Genomic DNA, 26,810 nt, shown 5'->3' on the forward strand with positions numbered 1-26,810 from the left:
GTTTGTGTTGTACATATTGTAAATATGGTTAGTGCACGGGTGGTTGGTTGGGTTTTGCTGGTTTTTGGCTTTGGCCTGTCTTGTTAGGGCCTTCTGACATCTGGGGCAAGAAAAGACTGAGGAAATGACGTCGGTCATGCGCTTTTGTACCCTGACGTCCTGATGTCAGTTTTAAGCGCCTTGACCGACGTCAGCCTAATACTTTGGTATTCGGGCCGACTGAGGACAGCGGACTACCCATATGTAAGGACTGCAGCAATGTGGATCTTCGAACATCTACATTTATGGTAGGTACAAAACTGTACTTTCTTGAGAAATTATCCCCAGCCAGAGTTTTCAGGACCTCTGCTGCTTCGCCGGTGCATATGGGATCCTTGTCGATCTCAACTTCTGCCTACCTTAACTTGCCACCTTGACAGGATTCCTGTGGACCAACAGACTCTGCTGTGAAGAGGAAAGCAGTAAGCATCTTCTCAGAGCAATTGTTACATTTTCTTCTAGACTGACATCTGCTTCATTTCATTCCTCAAGGTCCCTTCAAAGTCTTACCCCTGCTTGATTGTGGCAAGTTTTCAACTTTAGTGATGGCTCCGCTTCTGTTTGGTGTTCTCTGCACTCTGTGTCTAGGGTGGCATGAGAAGGCCCTACCTGTTTTTATTCTTCAGGTCCAGTTTGTGCTCAGGGAATTTTGGAGCAGACTAGATCTCATGCTAATGTTTTCTGCTAGTCAGGATCTTTGTTTGGTGTCGGTGCTTTCGGTTCAGGTTGCTGGGTCAACATCAGTCATGTCTGCGCCATCCACATTAGGCCAGAGAGGGTTAGCACTGGAGCCTCTCTCAACTGGCACTGAATTTCTCAGGGCCCTTGACCATGTTGCTGCAGTTAGGGTTTGACCCCTCAGTACTGAAGCCCATCTTCATGACATCAGCACCATCGTCGTCAAGGATGGCAATCAATATCAAGATCACCCCTCTTTCGATCTTGCTTTTCAACACCTGTACCATCAGTATGTTGGAGTCAACAGAGCAAAAAGGGACCTATTCAGGTCCCAGACTGATAATTGGCATTCCTTCAGTCCCACCCTCACTCCCCATGGAAGATGAACCATTTGGCTTTTTGTCAGTCTTGCTCATACATGGGTCTGGGATGCATCCTCTTGGTGAGAGCTTGGACAAGTTCCTGCCAAGCCCCCCCCCCCCCCAAGAGAAGATATGCAAAAGAAAACACTTGGACTCAGAGTCCCCCTTCCCCAGAAATGGACCTTGAGGAAGATCCTTCCACACAGTCTCCTTTGGAGGACACCACTTGTGAGATTTTGGAAATGAGATGGGGTATCTTGGCCAGTCAAACCCTCTTCGTTGGAAGATGAGATTCTATAGGTGGTGTGCAGATCCTCACTGTCAGCAGCCTGGGTTGTATTCAAACCCAGCAAGGTAACTGACACTGACTTCTCTAGCACTTTGAGACAGCCCAGTTACAGTTCTTTTCCCTGTAAACCATACAAGGTATGCCAGACTCCCAAGGATGCTCCCTTCTGGAGATAAGGAGTCTATTGCAGCGTTGGCGGCCATCAAGGAGGAGGTCCTAGTGGAAGCACAAGCCATCTGCCTTCCCAGTAAAAAATCTCTGGTAGGCTAGGGAAGTGTGTATATGCATCCGCATACACTTGTCATCACCCAGCAGACGGTCATAACTTTGATCTTTTTCAGCTCCTTTCCTTCTGTTTTTTCCTGCCTCAAATCTATTTTGCAATCAGACTAGTTATTCTTCCAGTCAGATTTGGCAACAAGCTTCCTCTGTCTGGGTTTTAATTCCATTTCACTAGCCTCACATAAGCTGTGTAAGGTGTTTGTAAAAATAATTTTTCCTCAAGACCACATATACACATTCCTTCCCCACTTGAAATTTCAACTTTGCCTCCTTTTGAACCTGCCAATACCACTGATCTAAGTTTTTGTCATGGAGACCCTCTTGTTGGTGTTTTTTAAGCTAGAAGAGTTTCTGAATTGCATACACTTTCTTCCAAATATCCATACCTGATTTTTCACAAGTACCTGGTATCTTTGAGAACTAATTCCTCATTTATGTCCAAAGCCGATACTCTGATCATTTCATTCCCTAACCAGATTTTTTCCCCAATTTTTCAAAGGATGTACAAAGACAACTGATTTTGTTTTCTAATGTCTTTGGTACTGTTGAGTTAAGATGCAAGTTATTCCTTCAGTAGGAGAAAAAAGTAAAAAAATTGACAAAATTCTTACTAATCAAAATAGTTGTCACACTGCATTGTGTACTGTTTTAGCAATAAATCCTTCTTCCCATACCACTGTCACACACTGCCAGAGCTTAAGCTGTACATACTTTACAAAACATTCCAGTCTGGGCACTGCACAGGTCAAAAGCCACCTTTGGGACCTCTGTTCTCAGAGGTAGTTTGTATTCGTATCTCTCAAGGTCTTCCAAGGACTTTGTCCAACGTTTCCTGTGTCTGGGCAATGCAAACCTAAATATATCAGTTGCGTAGTTGGCAGAATAATGGATTTAGTTGGCGTTGCTCTGGACAATGGAAACAGTCTGCTTACCTATCGCCTACCAAACTGTCACATTTGAAGGGGGCTTGAGACAACCTAATTTTAAATGAGCAAAACTTTTGTGTGATTGGCTAAAAACAGTAGTGGCTTGCTGGAGCCAGCTTGTGTCTCCAAAACATTTGAATGTTAAGTCTTTATGGAGGTGCCCAGACGGAGCTTTTTTGAAGTTGAGATTCTTCACCCTTTATATTAGAAGACAAATTATTCCATAATGCAGGTCCTAGCCTGGAAAAAGCTCACTTGTCCAGAGCTGTTTTCAAAGGAGACCTGCTAAGTAAGAAGGTGTTAACCTAGGATTTTAAAGGGAGTATACCTGCTGTCTGAGTCAACTGTATTCAGGAGGACACTAACCCTCTTAACACTTTATAAACGAGAGTGCCAAGTAAGTTAGTTACTTTTTCAGTAGCAGAGAGCCCATTCAACTTTTCCAAAAGAAAGCAGTGGTGAGTGTGGTAGCCAGCCAGCAGGGCAAATCTGCAAATCCTATTCTGTTGTCTGTAGTATTTGTGTATTTTAAGAATATTGAAATGGGGGAGAATGTGCCCAGTTTAGGTAGAAGTACATTTCTGGCAGCACTACCTGACAGTTGAAGCAGGTAGTGCAGGAGCTGTGTAGGCAGCTCTGGCAGAGTGTGACCCAGAAGTGCTGGGTGCCGGTGTTGTCACAGCTGCTTGTGGAATGGTGGAGCGTATTCCAGTTTTTAGGTACAAGTACATATTTGGCCAAGGCCATTTGAGCTATTGGTCATAGAAGATGAGAAATTCTGTAGCGGTTTCAGCTGAGCAAGAGAGTGATCAAAGGTGAGGCCTGGGTGCACTCTGAAACAAAGGGGGAATGTGACGTTAGTTTTATTGTGGTTCATCTGAAGTTTGTTAGCAGACACCCAGTGGCTGCAATGTTTTTCAGTATTTCTTAGTAGCTTAAAAAGAGACATGGGTGACACACAAATTTTAATTCCTTCAGATTTGTATTTATAGTTTATCTGCTTGCATTGGTATCTTTGCTTTGTTTTGAGAAATGTCTGCGAGCATCTGTGTGCAAAAATGCTTGTAGGTTATGTCTGTGCTAATTGGACCTTGCAACAGTGGTATTTGCCTGTGTTTTGGAAAATTATTCCACCTGTCCACTACTGTTGCTGTAGGTAACTGCTTTGGGATCAAAAGACTTTTGAAAGCTAGAAGCACAATTCATTAACACTACCATCTTAATGAAGGTTAATACAGTGTTTCTGTGTTTGGTACCTTGCCTTTTCTGTTCATGGAGTGCAGAAAAGTGAAATGCAGTGCTCTGATTTTGATCTCTTTGTGATTTTTTTTTACTGAGGCAGAACTTTAAATTCTTATAACAAATGTTCCTTTTTCTGCAGTGTAGCGTTGTATATTTATGAAGTTGTGATATAACTGTATGGCTTTGAGTCTGATCTTGGGAGGGCTTTGGCTTGATAAGCTAAGTCCTCTTCCAGCCTGTAGCAGGCACCAGTAGTTTATAGCAGTTATAAATACATGCCTTGTAAGCTTTTTTCTACTTGCTGACCAGTTCTGATAATGCTGACTAATTGTTTTATTTTAATCATGAGGTGTAGACTCACTAAATTTAGAATCATTGTTAGTGGTATACCCCATTGTGAGCCACATCATAATGCACTGCACAGATAGTAAAGAAGCAGAGCAGTAGTAGATGCTGTAACATGTTTTCCAGAAATTTCTTGCTTAACCAGCATTCTTGTATGTAGAAATGTTATGTTGACTTGTGGTGACCACAGGTGCCGTAAGTGATGGTGTGTGAGGTCATTTAGCCAGAAACTGGGTTGAAGGAGATGTTTTCACATGCAGTTTAAGATAAACCAACAAAATGAAATTGATTGAGGTAGAAGTTTGAAAGTTAATGTGCTTGTAATGCTGCAGTCTTGTGTGTGTGGGTGAATGCACATGATGCCATGCAGTGATGCCATTTGAAAAGTGCACCCTGTTGAGTTTGTCTTTATTTCTGAAAGAAGGTACAGCGAAACATGCAGACGCTAACATTAGCAAATGGCATGCAGCCAAGTCCCCCCCCCATCCTTCTGTGTGTCTGTACTAAAAGCATACTGGAGTGTCTCCAGTTTTCCAGTGGCAAATGTATGAAAAACAGTAGCAGCATTCATTTAACCTTTATATACAGAGTTAAATTTAATAAATTTTAAGAAAAAAATCTGTTTGGAAGATCTTCAAAATAAGCATGGTGAAGTGCTAAAATTCTGATAGGGTTTGTCCTTGTAAATTGTGTGCATGTGAACCCTTCATTCATTGCAGTCTATGCCCAACAAAAGCAGCAGCATAATTTTAGCTGCATTGAGGTGGGAAGTTTTTACTGTTATGACATGAGTTTAGAAGTGTGCCTTTAGCAGCCCTTAAGAAGTTGCTTTGACATTTGTAATGCTGAGACCAGTGCATAATCAAAGCTGTAGGAAGGCAACATGGGCTGCACTCAAGTGGCCATGCAGGAACTCCTGTCATTGTAGTAGTTGGGTTTTTGACATTCTGGCACTTTAATAATTGCCTTGTTTACAGAATTGCACAGGTTCTGAGTAAACAAAGTTGATTTACTAATTCAATTTGTTACTCCTTGCAGTTCCGCCCATGACAATGTGAATAAAATACGAGTAGCCATCAAGAAGATAAGCCCATTTGAACACCAGACATACTGCCAGAGGACTCTACGGGAGATCAAAATCTTGCTTCGCTTCAGGCATGAAAATATCATTGGAATCAATGACATTATAAGAGCCCCAACTATCGATCAAATGAAAGATGTGTATCCTTTAAAGCTATAGTCAGTCTGTTTCTTGTACCCGTCATAGTCTACTAATAGTAAAAATGTGTCTCTCTGGCTTTTTGTTTCTGGAACTGTATTTGGTAGCAACCTAGTAACTGGTGATCTGCAAATAACTGTGGTCATCTGTTAACCTTTGAAAGCTTCCAAAGTCAATCTCAGCTGGCATCATATGTGACTGTAACTACACAGCTTAGCCAAACTAAAGCTATTTTGTCAACTCTGAACAAAGTACTTAAGCATAGAAAATAGATGTGTGAAATCCCTAACTCTGCATATTTTTGAATTTTCTCATATTCCACTAGTTGGGGAACATGTACTTTCTGACATTTTACTCTTTGGCATCACCCTCTGTGCTGGGTTAGTGAATAATCAGTCTGTAAAATAGAGCACAAAAGATTTCATACAGGAATGCAGTGGCATGTATACTTCTCTGACTTTGGTAAGTATGCATCAGCCACAGGATGGAGAAGGCTGTATGTGGGTAGTAAACGCCCATTTGGCAAAGCGTTATTTCAGATTTAATTCATACCATGAGCGTGTATGCATTAACTTGGGAAGCCTTCCATAGTGACTAATTGTTGTAAAGAATAGCAAGTAATGAAAATTAAGCCTCCCTGGAAACCGGAGCCAGGGAAGGCTCCCTGGCATAAGTAGGAAAATGAATACTGTGAATCCTGGCACTTGAGAAATGAAACTGATTCCAGTGACGAAACATGAATTCTAAATCATCCCGTTATACCTTTGAATTGTTTTGCAGGGTAGCTATGCCCCATGTGTTCCCACATCCCTACAACTTGTGTACAATCAATCTTCTGTAACATTACTGTTCAGTGTAGGGAGTAGTACTCAAATCTTAGAATTGGTGTGTACTCCGTACATTTGTACTTCATCTTACTCTTACAAGTATTGCAGTTTTGGTACTCTGACTTTCAACACACACTCTGTGGGACAGCCTGAAGGCAAGGACTAGGGAAGGCCAGGGCCTTCATGAAGTCTTGGGGCTGTCATCTTTATGGCACATCTGTCAACCTCTTAATGCAAGAAGTCTGTGCAAAGCCTAAAATGGGGGACAAAAGCTCAAAAACAGGGACATATTTTAAATATTGCTGTTTATAAACTTACAAATCCTGTTATTCTAACAGCTTTCTGTTGGCATGCATTTTCTGAATGATTTGTAGTGTGAAACTCAAATATGTCATTATTTGATCATTATTTAGTGACTTAAATCCTCCGTGATTTGCCAGAAAAACACAGATTTTATGAGGAACAAACCAAATATTTGAGACAAAAATCTGGACATTCTGGAAAAATCTGTACAGTTGAGAAGTATGTTTTAAGGGCAACAAATCTTGTACAGGGACTTACAAATCCTTTTTTAAACACCTTTATTGAATTATCACTTGTGACAGACAGATTTACATTTATATAAAAGGGGGTCTGAATCCTGCCCAGTTTTCTGTATTTATTTTGCTGGCTTTCAAGAGACAGATGTCAGAACAACCAAACCTGTGTGCCAAAATGGGAGACTGCCTGAAGTGTGAGTCTTGAGGATCAAGTCCCCTGGTAGTGGGTGGCTTTTCACATGTGTACAAAGACTTTGAATCCTTTTAAGGAACTGCTTAACCAGTCATTGCCGGTCTACATTAATGTTCTTCACAAGGTCATGATACTCTGACATGACGCACACACACACACCACACAGCTTATAGAGGTTCCACAGATTGAGATGGCATTTGGTGCCACTTATGCAAGGATGGGGAGTCTGTTCCACTTAGTTCAAAGTGAGTGGACTTCCCTGCAGTCTGAGGTAGAGGGGATGAATGTTGTCCCTTTTTCTGAGTTTTGAGACTGTGTGGAATCGCAGGGAACAGGAGTGCATATGCAGGATCTTCCCTGTTGCTGAAGAGCGAATGGTTCTACCATCAACTCCTGCCTTGTGCTCAGAGTAGAATAAGGGGAGGGCCATATTTTCTTGTGTATGGTATAGGTTGATCTTTGGGGTGCCTAACTTGTCTAAGGCCTAGCTGAGACAAGATTACTAATTCCTCGTTTCCAGGAGAGGGCTGAATGTACAGCTTTAGGAATCTGATATTATCTTCACTTTTCCCCTAAATGAAAACTGCTATTAAGGTGGTGCTATTTGGGCCCACCAGCAAACATGCACTGCCTGTCTGTTAGGGGTTAGTTTGTGTTGCTGCTCTTAGTGAGAAATCCCACCATGACTTTGGAATAAGACTGCATTTGGTCTCCACTCCGGTAGCAGAGTTCTTAAGACAAGGAATCTGTTGGTCCCAACAAGTGCAACCTCACTCCGAAGTGTTCCATTCTTCCTCAACCACAGCCAAGGTGGGCTTCACATTCCATAAGTAGAATGTCTGTTAGTAGGACCTGCACTAAGTTCTTTTGCAGAAAAGGAAGGCTTGCATTTGTTTCCCTTTGAGCATCAGGGAAGTTATACTAGGTAAAGACTGACACCACAGTACAAGGACAAAATGATTGACTTTTAACAATTGGCTAAGCTTCTGGTGTCATTCTAAGGGAATCCAGTATCTGTCTGCCTGGGATGACATGATCGACAGACCATGCTGCTTTGCCAGAGATGGCCTGCACCTGTCGCCCTTGGGATTCCAGATACTGGCAAAGGCTCTTGCCACCCCTATAGTGGCTTTTTTAGGCAAGGTTCAAATGACAAATTCACCACCGTAACCGGTACAAGCAAGCAAAATCTGAGGGTAATCCTACTCAACGATAGAAGTCTAAACCTCAAAATGCACTCACTCGAGGCACTCCTTAAAATGGAGAACATTGACATCTGTGCAGTGACAGAGACCTGGTTCAAAGCTCCAGGGAGCACCCCATGCATTACCAGGCTATAATTCATACCACACCTTTTGGCCACCAAACCCGGACCGAAACACTAAAGGTGGAGGCGTGTCCACATTCATTAAGGATATCTACACCTCCAAGCTAGTTGCTCAGCATAATGCATTCGAGATTATCCAAGTTCAGCTAACTCTGGGCAAAACCGCAATCCAGATTATAGCTTGCTACAGACCCCCCCACCATGCCCCAGGATTCCTACTCCTCTTTTCTTGATACACTAGAAAATATTAAGGTACAACCCAACACTCTAATAATGGGTGATTTCAACTATACCCTACCATTAACTGGGAAGACTACTCCTGTACCAACTCTTTTGCTCAACGTTTTCTGGAAATCATCAATTCCGACGCTTTGGATCAACTTATCCACACCCCCACCAGAGGCAGCAATATCCTAGACCTGGTCATCACCAACATTAGTGACAGGTGTTCCACACCAGAGGTCATCTCCTCGTTGGTCAGATCCGACCACAAGCTAATCGCCGTAGACATCCACATCCCGCTCCCACCCCCCCATTAGGAAAACAACCGTAAAAAATTTCTCCGAAGCCAACTTCACGCTTCTTAAGACAGAAGTGGCAAACTTCATGACACCCATGCAGATGGACAATAGAGGTATGACTGCTGAATCCTACACAAATGCACTTTATAAGCACTTACATGAGTGCAAGGATCGTGCTATCCTTAACAGAATCAAGATGCTATCCTCCAAAAAAAGGAAGACAGTCTGGTGGTCTTCTGCCATAAACAAACTCTACAACAGAAGAAAGAAACTGTTGCAAAAAAGAGTAAAATCTCACGATTGGAGGAACTCCCTGGTTAGCCTCAGTAAGAAGCTGAGATCCCTCATAAAATCCTCCAAAGCTAGTTATGAAAACACAATTGCCACTGATTCTAAAGACAGCCACAAAGCATTCTATAGCTGTCAAAAATCTCAATGGCAACACTCTGATCTGCTCTGTTACACCACAGTCACAATAACACAAATATGCAGAACCAACTGATATTGCCAACATCCTGGCAGATAGGTTCTGTGCTAACTTTATCCCCCTCTCACCCCCTAAAGGGCCCATCTTTATACCGGAAGAATGCAAAGTTCCTGTAATCATGGGTGCACAGGTAAAAACTTCACTCTCCAAAGCCAAGAACACAGCATCCATGGGACCTGACAACATCCCAGGCAGCCTTCTACTTGAACTACAGAATGAACTGGCACCTCGCCTAAGTACCATGTTCAAAAATAGCCTCACCTCACGTTTTGTGCCCATTGAATGGCGCACCATGACAGTTATCCCACTCCACAAAGGGGGGGGCCACAACAGACCCCGGGAACTACCACCCCATTAGCCTGACGAGCCTCGTCTGCAAGGCCATGGAATGTATCATCATGGAACTCATAAACAAAGACATTGGAGATCTCCAAACCCTGGACCCCACACAGTTTGGGTTTGTAAAAGGCAGATCATGTCTCCTAAACCTGATAGACTTTGAAGTAGTCACCAAAGCCATAGATGAGGGTAAGGTGGTTCACACAGCCTATCTAGATCTCGCCAAGGCGTTCAACACCATCCCCCACTCTGGAATTATAGATAAACTCACTAAACTAGGTATAAATCCCTATGTCACAAGATGGGTTGCCAACTGGCTTACTGAAAGAACCCACACTGTGAAAGTAGCAGACTCCAAATCAGACTTCAGACCAGTGACAAGTGGAGTGCCACAGGGTTCAGTCCTGGGTCCTCTCCTGTTTAGTATCTACTTCTCTGAAGTACAGGCTAACACAGAAGGTCTTTGGCTAACTAAATTCGCAGATGACTGCAAACTAGGAGCCATAATTGAAACTCCTAACGATGTGGACATCCTACTAAAGGGCCTCACTGAGACATTCCTGGAGACATGGTCTCAAGCTCAGTGCCAAAAAGTGCATCGTCATCCTCTTTTGTAAAAATTCTGTACCCATGAGCTACCACATAGGCGGTAGTCTACTTAACACCGAAAGTGTGATTAGACCTTGGGACACAGGTGGACAGTAGTCTCTCCTTTGATAATCACTTCGCCAAAGTGGTCAGGAAATCCCTTCTACGTGGCACACCATCACAAAAGGTTTCTCATCCAGAAAGAGGTCATTGTTCCCCTCTACTCATCACTCATTAGACCCATTATAGAGTACAACGCCCCTTTTGGTATGTACCTCACAACACCTCTACAACAACTGGAAAACCCGCAAAAATACCTCACAAAGAGGATTACTGGCCTCAAACAGATGCCATACGCAGACCATCTCAAATAACTCCAGCTTTAATCAGTCACATATCGCCTAATCAGAGGCGATCTCTGCCTAACATACAAAGCTATGTCAAACCCAGAGCTGTTGGAAATGCTCCACTTAAAGAAATTCCAATCCCTCTGAGCTACACGCTCTAGGGACCTAAACCTTGTCACCACAATAAACAGAACATGCTGGAGGGATAGATTCCTGTCCCAGAGACTTCCCATACTCTGGAACAGACTATCTATGTCAAACAGAGCTCCTCATTGGCACACTTCAAGAAAAATCTTGATGATTGGATGGGTAATAGGAAATTCACCCCGGGGATCACTTCTGAGGTTCTGCTTGACAGGGGCACAGGAAAATAATTTTCTTGGGTGGCGAAAGCCAGGGTACATTTTTGGCTAAGCTTATACAGGCCCTAGGGCCAATAGCCTAGTACCTACCTATGAACCTATAAAAAGCCCCTTTTCAGCAGAGGCTTGGGGGTGGAAAAACTCCACATTACATTTCCACAGGCAAGTAACATAAGCAAACAGAAAATATACTTGTATACTACTGAGGTATAGTTAACCACTGACTATGTTAAGTACACTATATAGTTGTGGGATGCTGGTCACACACATCTGCAAAACATTCTGCATTATTTTAGTTTGTTGTATAAAGTTGCATTAACATTTTAGTGTACTACAGCAGAGGAGGCATATACATATTTTATCCAGACCGTTATTTCTTTGAGACCTGAACACTGGAGACTGAGGATTTCATTATGCTTATTTCATTTGTCTGCATAGAGAGAAGCATTAGTAATGGTGTTTGTATAAGATCCAGACTGTTAGGATTTTATTCAGATTCTAAATTTTAGAAGGGAAAAGTTCAGAGTAAGTGGGGCTTACTAATGAGGGCATTTAAAGTGTAGGAGTTTCATTGACAGGTACATTTTCATTGAGGTTTCTCATTGTTAATAGACTTCTGATTGTATTTATTGCAAAACTGTGGAACTCTCTTCCAGCAGAGTATAGGTAGTTGGGGGCAGGACCTTGAAGTTCTTCACCTTCTAAGAAGAAAGACAAAAGTAAGACTAAAGGAAAGAGTTGAGAGAGAATCTTTTCCTCCATTTTTTTTTTCCATTTCTTTGATTCCAATGGGAAAACTAGACAAATCCTCATTAAAAATGGCTAAAAGGTGCTCTCTGGAGCAGATGTCTTCACTCGGGCCTAACTTGAAATGTGCATGCAGATCAGAACTTCTCTGTTCTGATCGGTCTCCAAGACCTAGGTAGTCTCCAGAACCAGAGAGTCCCAAACTGCACTCTCCTATTCTAGAGAGAAGGTACTCCAGACCACCATTGGTGGCTTCATCTATTCTATCATCCTGAAGTCTCACTGAGCAAGATGTTGACAGGATAACATTTTTGAGGCTGCAAATCCAGCTTGGATTTAACCCAGTACCATCCCCTGGGGAAAATGAGTACTGGATTTTTCACCCTACCCCTCATCAATCCTGTATGGGTCTACTCTTTGGGTCTGGTGTTGTATCTGACTGGTCCTGGAGCACCTTTGTTGGTACTGGAGTTAACGACTTTGCTGACTGCTTCCTTGTCTTTCAACATAAATGCGGTTGAGTCAAGAGGAGAGACTGAGCTGAAGCATCGGTGACAAATTCTGAGGAGGGGTTGAGTCAGCACCGAGATTCTCGGAGGCATCTCTCCTTCTTGGGACTTTGGCCCTAGATAGCTCTGATCTGAGATCTGCTTCAGGGCCAGGAGCTGTATGTGCTGAGGGTTCCTTTTTATCTTAGGATCAAAGGGTGTCTTCCTTACCTGTTGCAACTGTGGCTTCCTGCCCTCATCTTGATGGATGGGCAGTCTGTTCCAAAGGTTTCCAAGTAGGTCTGTTTCTAGTCTGATTTCGGAGCCTTCTGATATTTCCCCAGAAGGTTCTCACAGGAATCAGGCATACAAACAGAAGCACACAAACAGAAGCACCGACTCTTCTTCTAGAGTCATTCTCCAAAGGCAGTAACACAGAAGAAATGGAGGGTTCCCCCTCGCTCCATCTCTGAAGAAGTCGCCTGTGGTGATGTACTCGAATTGATGGAGAGAAGGTGGGTTGTCCCAAGACCGTTCCCCTGATTTGTCAGTATTCTTGGAAGCTTTTAGTTCTGGCCCAGCATCCTCAAGGGTGATACCAGTTGTTAATACCCTTATTGACCTTTTGGCTCTGCAGACATGAAAGAACCTGTATGTGGTGGAAACCATCCCCAAGAAAGCAGGTAGCATTTTAGTTGCTCCTAAGGACAGGGGATGCAGGAGAAAGGGTCCCCCAGTAGATGCTACAGTGGTAGGGGTAGCAGCAGCCACAAGAAAAGAACTATCTGAAGAGTTCATTCCCCAACAGAGCCAGGGGTGATGGACAAGTTTGGGAAGCGGGCCTATATATCAGTGACTTTTGCTCTTGGATCGGTGAATTATTTGTCTCCCTTAACCAGATTTCATAGAGACTTGACCAAAGAGATCACAAAGTCCCTCTCTGGGTATTGCCAGAGGATGTTCAGAAAATGGACTTCCAGCTTTCTATCCTACAATCCACCTTGAATGTGGTCATGTACTTGCTTTCCAGTGCAGCTGATGGTATGGCTAGAGTGGCAGGCACTGTCAATACCTTGCTCCACCATGCCTGGATACAGCTTTGTGACTTTACTGAAAGCTTTGTCATACTTTGTGAGCAGCCCCTATGATGGCTTAACTCTATTTTAACCTAAGGTTAAAGAGCACTAACCAATAATCAACAGGAATGGTAAGCAGTAGGAGTCCACTTCTCAACCCTACAAAGATCTTTCCATAGGAATCTGATTGGAGAAGATATGGTTCTGCAAGTCAGAGTTCTTACCACAACTCACCAGGTGATAGGCCTCCCCATGATAGGGGGGAAGATAACTATTGAATGATGCCCTAGAGCAGAGGCAGGCCGCATGACCAGGGCTTTTGCTGTCTTTTACTGAGAAATCTTAATGCTCCTGAACAGTTGCCCAACTGCTGCACTCTGGAGGCAGTCAGGGTGCCTATTTTTGCATCCTGAAGCCTGGCACAGTGTAACTTCAGATCTAATGTCCTTTTCTTTCTCCCTGAGCAACTGGGTTATGGATCTGATCCTCTGATCTGACTTGGCCGCATACTTCGGACTTTGGATCCAACTCTAGAGCTCATTCATCTACCAATAATGTACTAGTCCATCCCCAATACCTCATATCGCTTTTGCCACCATCATGCTCAAATGTAGTGTACTTCTCTCGTGGCATTATTTACTGTTCAAATTTTTCATAAGTTTAAAGATCTAAATTTATTCCCGCTTCTCTCTACTATAATATGCCGTATTAGTCTTTGCTTTTTCTGTGTCAGGAGTTTCTTTACTGTTTTTAAAGTAATTTCTTAAATTTACCATCATTGGTAATTTGTCTTTCTGTACTTTGTAACCCCCTACCCTTTTTAAAAGGGTAAAACTTGGTTGCCATCCTTGGCAATTTTTTTTAATATATAGAAATTCTGTTCTTGTATTTCCATTTTCGTATTTTTACTTTTTCCCTTGTACTGTCATGGATGACGAGCCAACAGGTTTTAAAAAAAAATGCACTTGTGGGCACAAAATACCTAACTTGGGTGCCACAAAGACTGTGCATTGTTTAGGAGCAACTCATTTAAACACAAACTGCTCGATATGTGCAGCTTTCAGTTTGAGAGCCTTGGCTGACAGACGCAGTAAACTTTTTTTTAAGGGTTTACTTCCTCCATCATCTACATCTTATCTTTAAGGGCTAAACCCCCCAGTAAGACCAGTAAAGCTCCTTCAGAGCATAGGAAGCATTCACCACTGCAGTCACCCAGGGCTACTTTTGAACCACCTCCTAAAGTTTTGAAACTATCTAATCAGATGGACCCGAAACTAGGCACTCCAGATCCTAAACCTTTAGATCCAATTTATCATATCAGCAAGTCCTACTGCTCAACTTAAGGATCCCTTAACCCTCAGATCTAAAGCTTTGTACTTTATATACTCCTAGAGCTCATTCTACTGAGTTTCATTTGGATCCATTCTCTCCTAGACCCAATTTCTCTTTCAGGCAAACTCCAAAATAATACAGTAGAGCCCAGTCAACCACATCATCCATCAGGTCTTTCTGAAGCAGATGTGAATAGGATGTTGCAAAAGTACCTCAGAGCTCAGCTCCAGATGGGGATTATCTTGGCTCTGTCCCATACTGGATCCGCAAGTCTTCCTGCCACCACTCAGTTTTTTTTTCTCCTACGAGCCATCTTTCAGTTTTGGAGCCCCAGAATCCAACAACTCAGAGTTTGAGTCTGATCAGAAAATTACTTGCTCAACTCAGTCAGCATCCTTGACTGATTCCGCTGATATGCCTTCAGATCAGCCAAGGCTTTGGATCTGTGGGGCTGGGATCTACTCTGATCTTGTTGGATCCATCCCTGCCCATTGGAGCCTCGGCACTGGACAGCTCAGGTCTGGTCCCTCCTCCAGGCACAGATCTGGTTGGAGTTGATTTACCTGCAATGGAACACACTGCTGCAGTGCAGGTGGCCATGGCTTCTCCAGGTCAGTCTGCTCTCAAGGTTGTGGAAAAGGGGCGTCTTCTCGTTCAAGATCTGGTCTCTCTCCCTTTACAGCCTCCCCTTATTCCCTCTGTTCTGAGCTTTGAGTCTTGTTTTCACTCTGTTCCTATGGAGGAACTCCCTTTCTTTTCTGACACCTCCCCCAAACGTCCACAGGAGGTCCATCGGAAGTGAACAAGCAAGATGAGGCACATAGATTTCCCATTGGAATCTCTCACTGAAGATTCTGATTTTTGAGGCAGGAGAAGTCCCCCAGATCACCATCTGATGACATCTCTTTCAGTCCATTCTGCTATTTCTATGCAAGGATGATTGTATGTGCTCTACAGATCTCCAGGATGCACACTATCACATCAAAATAGACGTTCCCAAAGGCTATTGTGCTTTTAGCTGGGAGCCAGTCGCTACCAATTCAGAGCCCCTGCCCTTTGATCTCATCACAGTCCCCAGGGTGGCCATCAAATGTATGGCAGTGGTGCCGGCTCACTTGAGACTAAAAGGATTGACTGTTTCCATACCTAGATGACTAGCTCCTCACCATTTCTAGCATGCATCTCCTAAAACAATCCACGGACGTTTTGCTCCAAATTTGTTGCTCACGAAGTATTAGTCAACTTTGCCAAATCAAATCTGACACTGGTACAAAGCCTGAAGTTTGGTGTTCAGTCGAACTCAACAGAAGTTGCCTCTGCCCTCTCACTGCATAAGACGCACTCAGATCTTAGGTTCATCAGATTCTATCTAATCCGTCTCCTCCAGCCAGGCTTATTCTCCAAGCTTTAGGGTCTATGGCAGCAGCAACAGACCTACTCCCTTTAGCATTCTACTTTATGCAAGTCTTTCAGTGGACTCCTACAGTTCAGTGGTATATTCAACAACCCCCATCTCTTAGTCAAGTGTATATCAATATGCAAATACCATATTCACTAATGTATCCAGGCAGATGGCATTTATCTAGGCCAACCCGTTGTTTTTTCTACCCCCAATGGCCACATTGACTACGGACACCTTCCAATTGGATTGGGGGGCATTATTTGGGGAGGACGGTCCAAGGCACGTGGTCCCCCCAGGAGACCAGTGTGCATATCTACATCTTCTTTTGGCATTGCAGGTAATTCAAGATTCTCTTCCTCTAGGAATTATTGCAGTTCAGATAAACATGTCTGTAGTTGGGTACATCAACAAACAAAGGGAACCCATCTTGCCCTCTGTCAGGAGGATGCGAGTGTGGCAATGGGCGATCTCCAGCAACTGCTTTCTAGTTCAATGCATATTCCAGAGGATTCCAACATACTAGTGCAGAAACTCAGCAGAGCCATTCTGATGCTTCACAAGTGCCTTCTCGGTCAGTGGCAGAGAATATTTTTCATCTTTGGGCCATTCTTGCTGTGACCTTTTTGTCTCTTTACAGGTGCAGCAGGTATTTTGCCTCGGGGGAGTCGCAGGCAGATACTCTAGTCCACATTCGGCCATCTGGTTTCCTTTACTCTTATTCCCCACTTGATTTCATGGAGATTTGGGAATCAAAAGGAACTTTATTGAAGAGCTCCGTCATTCTCATTGCTCCAGTCTGGCCTCTCCAGGTGTGGTTCCCCTTCCTCTGGTCTCATCTTAGTTGCATCTTCCCTGAATACTGTACCCAACTCCAGATCCTCTCTCACACCCCTCATGGGCAAGTTAACCTAGCCCTCTAACTGCATGGTTTCTCCAGTTCCAATAATAGCCATACAGCCTAGGTTTTCTTCCCTGGTATGTATCATTTTATTATCCTCCCAAGAAGACTCCACCAAAAAAGTTTACAAGAGCAAGTGGAAAATATTTCCCTTTGTGCATAAAGAAACATTGACCTTTTTACTGCCCATGTCTCTGCTGTTGATTTTCTTCTGGCTTCTGTTTTCAAAGGAAGAGCTAGTTTATTTTTTTATTTGACATTTGGTAACCGGGAACGTCCACTGGATCAGAGACCCATTTTTCAGTGGAGGCTCAGGGAGAAAAGCTCCAAGAATAATTACAAGAAATGGTATCACATTGTTTGACCAAGTATATACAGTGTGTAAAAGGAACATCAGTTACAGTTAAAGAAATAGTACAGTATAACATCATGTCAAAGTATTTAGAGTATAAAGGTAGCTACAGTATGGATATGAGAAGCATTTAAAAGGCTTGAATTGCCAACAACTACACTTATTAGTAAATACATTAATCTATAAAGTTGCTAGAGCCGTCCGTAATAGCTTGTAGAAGATGAAATCTGGAGCCTAAAGCAAAACTAAACATAGGGACAATAACATAGGTGGATTCACTATTTGGTAGTGACAGTAATCTATGGTGATTTAGGACAGTAGTTGCAGGAACCTATTTGATTATTGTGGTAATGGGACTTTAGTGCAGTTTTGAATGCTTTTAAGGAGACTGAGTAATGGAAGAGGGCAAGTGCATTCCAAGCGTTGGCATGGTGAAGGAATAAAGGCTTTGTCCTATGCGTTTGTTGGGCTTTGACATGCTTAGGAGCTGTTTACTTGACCTAAGATTTCGTGTTTGGGTGTATGCTTGTAAGATGGTTTGAAGAGAGATTCAATAGTTAGGGTTATATAGTAGTTTGTGGGCGAGTGTTGGGAGTAATGTAGATAGTGGGGGAAGTCGAGACAGTTTAAGCTTTTTAAGGCTTGGCATGATGGGCCCAAGTTGGCATGTTGGAGGCAAATTTTTCTATTTTATAGTAGCATGACTGTAATTTATTCTTGAGAGTTGTGTAGGTTAGTGAAAATGGGGCTACCATAAAGGAGAGTAGAGAGGAAGTGTGTTGGTCAATTTTAACTTGGTGGGCATGTCCATAAAAAAATTTGTGCCTGTAGAGCTTACCAAGTTTAAAATGGGTTTTCTTGATTGTATTATAAATATGATTTTCAAAAGAGAGTTTGTAATCAATTGTGTTGCCCAGAAGTTTTGATGATTTTACTAGTTCAATTTCGGTATTTTGTGAGAAAATGTTGAAGTCCTAAGTTAGAGGTTTGGATAAAAATAAGTTTTTATTTTATTTTGGGTTAAGTAGAAGTTGAGCATCATTTAGCCAGGATTCAATAGAAGTAAAGGCTTTTTGTGTTTGTTGTTGAAGGTCCATCAGGCTGTTGGCGGAAGTGATTATCGTAGAATCGTCAGCGTATTGGATGAGAGTGCTAAGACGGGAAACTTTATGGAGGTTATTGATGAAAATGTTAAATAGTAGTGGCCCAAGAATGGACCCCTGGAGAACTCCTGTTTTGTTTGAGCTATTCAGATTGCTTGTTTTGGTATTTGATTGTTTCCTGTCAGAAAGATAGTTGGAAAACCAAGCCAGTGCGTGTGGGGAGCAGTTTAAAGACTTAAGTTGTAATAGTAGTTTAGGGTATGGTACTGTATCAAAAGCTTTGAATAGATTCAGTAAGATAACTGAGGTTAGTAGACCAGTGTCTAAGGCTTTAACAGTATTGGTGAATGAAAGTAAGGCAGTGGTAGTGCTTTGTGCAGGGTGGAAGACATGTTGAGTGAGGGCAAGTAAGTTATCGTTGGTGAGATATTTTAACAGTTGAGTATGTGTACACTTTTCTAGGATTTTAGATAGAGGAGAGATTATAGAGATGGGCCGGTAATTAGAGAGATCACTAGCATTACCACCTTTATGTAGTGGAGTTATAATGGAGTTTTTCCAGAGTTGTGGAATGTATGGTTTGGAGAGGAATCACTTGAGAATGCTTACAGGTTATGCTATAGCATCTGCAGTAAGTTTTAGGTATTCAGCAGAGGGGGAACATGGTTTTGCTTAGGTTATGTGAGAGAGATGGGCACAGGTTGTATAGTAAAAGTAGAGATGGGTGGGTTGCTGTTTATAGGGGGGGCAGTATATGTTTGACTTGGAGAGATTTGTGTTGCTTTTTAAATTATTAGAGGTAAAGTTTTTGTTTGACTAGAGAAATCGTTGACAAGGTTTTGAATATTTTCAATGAAGTGGGTGTTGAAGGTGTGGGCAGTTTCTAGTGGGTCGTTCTCAGGAGAACCTGGTGTAGGATTTTGTTGAGAAGTGAGGAAATTCTATGATAACTATAACTGGCAGCCATATCTAATTTTCATACACAAGACAAATTTTGGCTTCAAGTTATGTGAAGCTTTCTTGAAAGGCACTTCATTAGACCCCCAGTAAAGGATTATTCATCTCTCTGGGACTTAACTGTGGTGCTACAAGGTCTGACACAAAAACTCTTTAAATCATTTTTTGCTGAAGCTTCAAAGCATCCGTCATGGAAGATGGTCTTTTTAGTAGCTATCACTTCTGCAAAAATAATTTCTGAACTCCAGGCTCTTTCAGCCCTTCTCTTTCACCTAAAGTGGCTTCTGAATCCGACATTAACCAATCAATTTACCGGTTTTCTTTCCAATGTTTTCAAACAAAGGAGAATACATGCTACATCATCTGGATGTGCACCAACAATTTAGTTCAGTGTAGGTAAAAACTTAAGAAATCGGACTTTATATCCTTCTCAACAAATCAACTGGGTTATCACATTGGCTAAATGGATAACTGATTGCATTTCTTGTATCTATTCCCAGCAAGGCATCCCTCTTAACAAGACCACCTAAAGCCCACTCAACTACATCTGTGGCCATTTAAATCAGCATTTTGGTCACAAACTTCTCTTGAAATTTGCGCAGCAGCCATATGGTCCAATACTCGCATCTTTTACTTTATTGCAGATTGGACCTAATCTCCAGAAGCAGAGCCACCTTTGGTTCAGTGGTTCTGCACAATATCCTTCCATGGGGGCCACCCAAGATTCATGTAGCTGGGGACTCTGTCCCATTCGTTGAGGGAGAATGAAAATGGACAACACAGAACATTTAAATTCTTGGGTGCTAAAGATAATTTCCAGAGGCTATTCAAATTTCTTTTCCCTTCCACCTAAGAAAAACAAAGCCCCCAGTGTTCCACCCAGTCAGTGGGACTCGGCAGCTTTAGAAATTTCAAAGCTGGTAGGAAAAAAGTCATCCAATTGGTCCTCTAAGACCAGTTATCAGGAGTCTATTCGATTCTTTTTAATACCATAAAAGAATGGGGACCTCAGACCCATTCTGAAGCGATCACCTAATCTAGTTTGTGAAACAAAATTGTGGATGATCACAGTTCAGTCAGTCTTACCTCTGCTGAGTAAGGAAGATTGGATGTGCTCCATTGGATATCCAAGACGCTTATCATATCAAGATAGATTATCCACTTTTGGCTGTGAGCAAGTCACTGCCAGTTCTGAGCCCTGCCTTTCAGTTTCACCACAGTCCACAGGGTGCTTAAGATCATGGCAGTGCACCTGCATCTGCTGGGGATACAAGTTTTACTGTACCTCGATGATTGGCTCTTAACTGCTACCTCCAAGTATCTTCTTCTGCACCATCTGGAACAAGTGCTCCAGTTGTTGGACTTTGGGCTAACCATGAATCTAGCAAAGTGCCACATGACTCCAGCTCAGAAAACAGAATGTATAAAATGTCACACAGATACCACCCTTCAGATTGTCTTCCCCAGTCCAGAGTTTTCACTTCGCCTCACAGCCATGCAAGTACTACATCTGTCATCACCAGTGAGGTTAGTGCTGTCTCTTTTAGGGTAAGGGCATCCACAATTCTGAAGGCTCCTCTAACCAGATACTATGAGAGTACTGCGATGGACTTTAGCTGTACAGTGGTTTCAGTCCATTCATTCATGAATGCAAACTTAATTTGAATCTTTACATGTAAACATTTCTTGGTGAGTAACATCTCCAGCAGTAACTGAGGGAAACCCTTTCCAGACAGATTCACTGGTAGCAGTAGGAACAAGTGCCTCCATTCTAGGGTGAGGGGTGGGGTACTTAAAAAGGATGTCATCCAAGGTATCCAACCTCATTGCACTGCAGGCATTTCAAGATCTCTTCCCAAGGGTGTGATTTCCATATAGGCAAACAACCTGGCAGTGGTATGGTACATCATCAACCAGTGATGAACCTATTCTTATTCTCTGTGATGGGAGGCCATGAGAGTCTGGCAGTGGGTTATGTCTTCATATCACTTTCTAATAGCAACACACATCCCATGGTCAACCAGTGATTTGGACAAATTGAGCAAAATTATCTTGATGCCTCCCAAGTCTTACAGTGGCCCATTTGATCTTCAGCTGTTGGAACCAATCTTGCTGTAACCTATTTGCTTATGTTCACAACAAATGCAGCAAGTATTTTGCCCTGATCAGAGACTCTGGTCAACAACTGGACACTGTGTCTTTTATATGCTTTTTCACCATTGTCCCTAATGAACAAATTCATATAGCTAGACAGTGCAAGGCCAGGGTGATTCTCATTGCCCCTTTCTGGACCCAGCAGACATGGTTCCCTTACCTGTGGCCTCTTCTAATACATCCCCCGTGAACATTGGATCACTATCCAAACCTTATAACTCACCCATTTGGACTGTCTTCACCAGATCAGAAGGCCATGAAGTTAACTGGATAGCTTCCCTCTGTTGGTAGTCTGTATTCATTATGCATCTCGGAAACCAGCCACTGGAAAGATGTACCAGAGCAAATGGAAGAGTTTTTCTTTGGGCCTTTTCTAAAGGACTCTACCCCTTTTCAGCACCTGTTCCATCCTTACTAGATTTCTGATCTGAGCTCTTTGATAAATGTTCTGGGTATTCCACTGTAGATGTTCAGATGGCGGCTAGCTCATATTTCCATATTGGATGCAAAGACACTCCTATAGTTTCACTGAAAATCTGTAAAGGTTGTTTGAAGGGAACTTTCCTACTAAGACCTTCGATTGTAATGAGACATCGCCATTATGTTGCAAGCTCTAACTTGGTTCCATTTGAACACACAGCCCCAGCAGATTTAAAGTTCCTTACTTTTGAAAGCAGTTTTCCTAGTGGTAGTGACATCAGCCAGATGACTTAGAGTTACAGACGCACTCATGTATGCACCTCTGTTTCACAAGGATAGTCTCTCTCAGAACCAGTGCATTCTTTATTCTTAAGGTGATATCCTAAGTAAACCTAAACCAGTGCATAAACTTAAGTTTTCTTCCTCAGATATTCAAATAACATGTTGCATATGGTAGATGTCAACAGACGGCTGAGATTCTGCATTCATAGAACAAACAGTTCAGAAGAGACTATCAGTTCATTTTAGTTTTCAAAACCAAAGTCCTGAAAAGCAGTGGTGAAGGTTACATTGAGATGGTTGTCGGATTGTGTTTCAATTGTCTATCATAAGAGGAGTTTGTCCTTACCAGGTAGACCCAAGGCTTATTCAACTATAGAAGTTTTTACTTCTACAGCCTTTTCTAGAGTACTTTCCATTTTGACGTATGTGCTGTGACCACTTGGTCTAAAGTGCATACATTTATGTCTCACTAAAATCTGGATGTACAGTCCAGGTCATGTTTTGGTACCACCATACTCTGGAATGTTGTTCCTTGATGCCGCCCAGTTTGACAGCTTGGGATTCTGTCCTGTATGTTTGAAATGGATGAAAATAACATTGGATACTAAAGTTGTATGCTTAACATAATGTTGGCTTCATGTCTGATTTTTGTCATTTTCAAACTTCCTCCCTCCTGCCTGCTTCCAGATGGTTGAGTTGACCCTTTACTCCTTGTCTGTGTACAGTCATGCGAGTCTGTAGCCAGCCTTCAACAGCTATGGGGTTCCTTTTATAGGATTGTTCATATATGAGATGGGGGGGGGGGGGGGACTCTATCTGAGCAGCTAAGGTGGAATCCTGGGAATTGAGTAGGGGTGGAGTCCGAGGTCTGGAACCAAAGAATCTTCAGAGCCTGTGCGGAGGTTTGATCTGGTTCAATCTAACAACCCCATTTGTTTGAACCAGATTAAAGTCAGACTATGTGGATCAACCTTTATGGTGAGTCCATAATTTTTGTTTGTATACCAGTAAACAAGTTTAAATACCATTCAAACATGCAGCAGTCCAGATCATAGCTCTCAACCTTCTATCTTCAAAATGAGGAACACTAGCCCTCATAATGTAGAACAAATGGGCAAAATGTAGAACATGTACTAGTGGCTTACTAACAACTTCAGCTAGGAAGGTCATAGGATGGTTAAAATATGCTGGTTTAACTTATAAAGAAGATCTTTTAATGAATTAATATGATTTATTTCCGTTTACAATGGATTTCACTTAAAAAAAATTCCCAAAATTGAATGTGTTACAAACCGTTTCAAAGTGGAACTTATTGGAACTTCGAGGAACATGAACTTTGTGAGACCCCAAACGAGGTACGTTCCTCTTAATGAGGTACACATTTGAGGCTTGGTCCAGATCCTCTTTAGTCCTCCCCCTCCCCTCAGTAGTTTTCCTTTTAGTGTCATGTTTGGGGTGGAGTTAAAAACCTTGCTGAAGTCCATGCAGGCTGCATCCACAGTTTGTGTCAGACTTATTCATAACCCACCCAGTAAACTGGATCAAATTTGACTGACAGCCAATTGTCCTAGACATACATTACCTAGAGATTGTTAAATGCTAATGGTTTCCACTCTGGATTCTGTTCATGATTTTAAGATAACAGAATTGAATGTACATAGGATAGCTCACTGAATAGAAAGTACAGGCAGTTAACATAACATGCAAGAACAGTGATTTTGTGACGTAACATAAAGCAAATTTGCAAAAGTATGGCACAACTTAAAAGTGCAGACATTTTGTATGACACCGTACAACAGCATATAGTTTGTAACAGAAGCACAAGCTGACAGCACAATGCAGCTGCTGTTAAACTGACAGGCTTGACAGGTCTATATAATTGCATAGATTTTTCCTACCTCCCTGTTTGTACAGGGCGACTACCATTGTGTTCTGGCCAGTGATGTGTTGAAGATCTCAATTGTTTGTGCTGCATGCTGCCCAGATTCCAGGAATTCCCTATCTGGTCTTTGTGCTTGTTCCTCCGTAAGGAATCTGGTGCTCTTTTTGCCTACTCCCTCCGTGTCCTCTTGTACACGCTACATTTTTGCTCCATTCTGGCCTGCTGTCTTCCCTACATGGTTTGCTTTTTCCGATGAAGACTGAAGTAAAATATTCATTCAGTAGCTCTGAATGTTTCTATCACCGCCTCTCAGGAGTGTCATTCCTGGCCAGGTCTGTCTCCCTTTTCCTCTGTGTATTTAAATTGCCTGTTTCCTGTCTTGATGCCATCTTTGTGTGTGTGTGTGTGTGTGTGTATATGTGTGTGTATATATATATATATATATATATATATATATATATCATTCCCTCCCAAAGGGCGAACAGCACAGATGTGCTGCTGGATCTCAAGCTGTTCTGCAGAAAACTAAATCTGAGGCACCTTTTTCATCACAACAAGGCACAATGGGATTTAAATGAAGCAGCGACTTGCAGCCAGGACCCCACTCTACAGGCAGCTTTCACCCAGGGCATAACTTCCCCGCCAGGACCACAGCCCAGTTACAGGTCCACAGAGAGAAGCAGGACCATCACAACCGACCCACCCCTAAGAATTTCTCAACATTCAGCTCAGTGGGTAAGTCCGGTTTGTTCCACAGTTAGTTAAGACAGTATTTTCGGTTCCTTGCTATCTACGGGCCCCCTTGCCAACCCCAGCACTGTAAGTAAGTATTGTAACAGTAGCGTCAAGGCAGCTAGTCCTGGAAACGAGATAGCAAAGTAGCGAGCCCTGGAAACGGGACCGCAAAGTGTTACAGTACCAATTTCAAAATGTTATTGAAAAGCACGGCACAGTACAGTGACAAAATGGGGGCGAGACCAAAAAACAGATCCGAGATCCCAAGCTGCAGCCACACTGGCCTCAACACATACAGCCCAGGTGGCAGGGCAGGCCCTTCAACAAATGGTACAAGTCCAGTGACTCTGCCCCACGGGGCAGCACCCGTCAATAAAGACAATCCAGGCCATGCTGGTAATAGCCCCAATAAGCACCCAGCATCAGACCTGGCGTCTTACAGCAATCTGAGTCCCAAGTATGAACACAGCGTGTACCAGTTAGCACCAGATCGTCGCGAAATGCCCAGCAGCAGCCCGGTCTTGCTCCCAGATGGCAGGGGATATGCCCCAAATGAAACGTGTATTTCAGTTCAACAAATTGCAGGGCTGGGCGTGCAAGAGGATCGTAGACAGTTCCCCAGTGAACACGCTGATAGCGTGGAGGACAGGGCAGACCTGCGTGTAAGCCTCCTTTCTTTAAAGGCTTCCCGCCAAACCACAGAAGCCCTCACAGCGGTGTCAGCTGCTCCTCTCAGCAGGGCTTTAGCTACGACCGCTACAGACACTCTGGGCTCAGTAACAAACCGTGAAATACATGCATTGAATCATGAGACTGAGACCTTTTGTCTTCGTAAAACGGACAACAATTAACATACTGTTTATGCAATGAAATGCCCTGCTAGTGTCACAGAGTTTAATGATTTCTGTATTACAGATTCTCTTACTACAGGCGCTGACAAAAGTGTCTATAATAAAAAAAAGTAAAAGTGATGCATGCTCATCTGTTAAATCTGTTAAACCAGTTAAATGTGTTGTTTGCTTCTCAGATACAAAGGGGGCAGCAAAATGTGATGTTTGCTCCGCAGGGAGAAGTGAGTCAGCAAAAAGCACGCCAAATGTTTTAAGCATAGCTAAAAATCCAGCAATAAACAAGCATGCTATGGATGTTTTTTAAAAGACGTCAATCCAGAAAACACAGACAAGCTTGCGGCAACACCTCAGCTTGTTTGTAACGGTATTCCGAATTCTAACTGTATTCCGAGTTTTACAGCCCCAGGGGCGAGTGTTGACAAGATTTGTAGTTGTACTAATAGTAAAAAAAGTAGTGCTAACAGTTTAAAATGTTATCAGAGTTATTGTATTAGCAACAGCCTCAAAGGAGGGCGAGCAGTGGACAGCGGGATACAGGGACCGAGACAGGGTTTAGCAGATCAGATTCAGGACAATGGTGCCAGTAACAACTGCGAGCCACAGGCTCAAACCCAGCAACCACGATGTGCTAGCAGTATCTCAGAGCCCCAGAATCCACCCCAAGCTGGTCACATCACAGGCACCATTAAGTACAAAGTACTGGAGACTGGCCCACTGTCTAATCACACAAGTCACACCGGGGATATGTTTGACTCGGGCAGACACTCCACACTAGCCTACGCTTACCCTACCAGTAGCATCACAGGCACCGAGTGCCCCCCAAGCACAGTGAAACTGCCCATAATGCCAAAGCCCCCCATTAGCCATATAGACTATGAACGCAGTGTTGACAGACCCTCCACCAGTCACCCTCCCAGTGAGGACATTTCTGGAACCCCCACCACTCCCCAAGTGAGTCACCCCCTCCCCACCCAGGGAGACTCTGACTCTACCCAATCTAGTCAGGGCTGGAGCACAGACACTCCAGTTCTGAGAAGAAAAAGCACCATCAATCCCACACTCCACACACACATCAATGTGTTTTCAAAAGTGTGTGAAACAGAGATTAGGGCACTTCTGCATAAAACAGAACCCAGGCCCTCGAGTAATCTATCCCACAGAGAAAAAGCAGCCCTATACCAACTCTGCCACTTAAAGGAAAAGGAGTTGGTCAGACAGT

At 42.9% G+C, this 26,810-nt stretch overlaps 1 protein-coding gene across 1 annotated transcript in view; it reads left to right on the plus strand.

The window, feature by feature from the left end:
• LOC122799600 (mitogen-activated protein kinase 1-like) overlaps positions 1-26,810 on the plus strand; it is a 605,676-nt gene that overhangs the window by 220,826 nt on the left and 358,040 nt on the right. The window contains exon 2 of the mRNA XM_044068770.1: positions 5,202-5,384. Within this exon, the coding sequence (XP_043924705.1) occupies positions 5,202-5,384 (183 nt within the window). The remainder of the gene's footprint in view (positions 1-5,201; positions 5,385-26,810) is intronic.

The sequence above is a fragment of the Protopterus annectens genome, chromosome 4.part0, assembly GCF_019279795.1.
Source record: "Protopterus annectens isolate FY-2018-M chromosome 4.part0, PAN1.0, whole genome shotgun sequence".
Taxonomy (NCBI): domain Eukaryota; kingdom Metazoa; phylum Chordata; order Ceratodontiformes; family Protopteridae; genus Protopterus; species Protopterus annectens.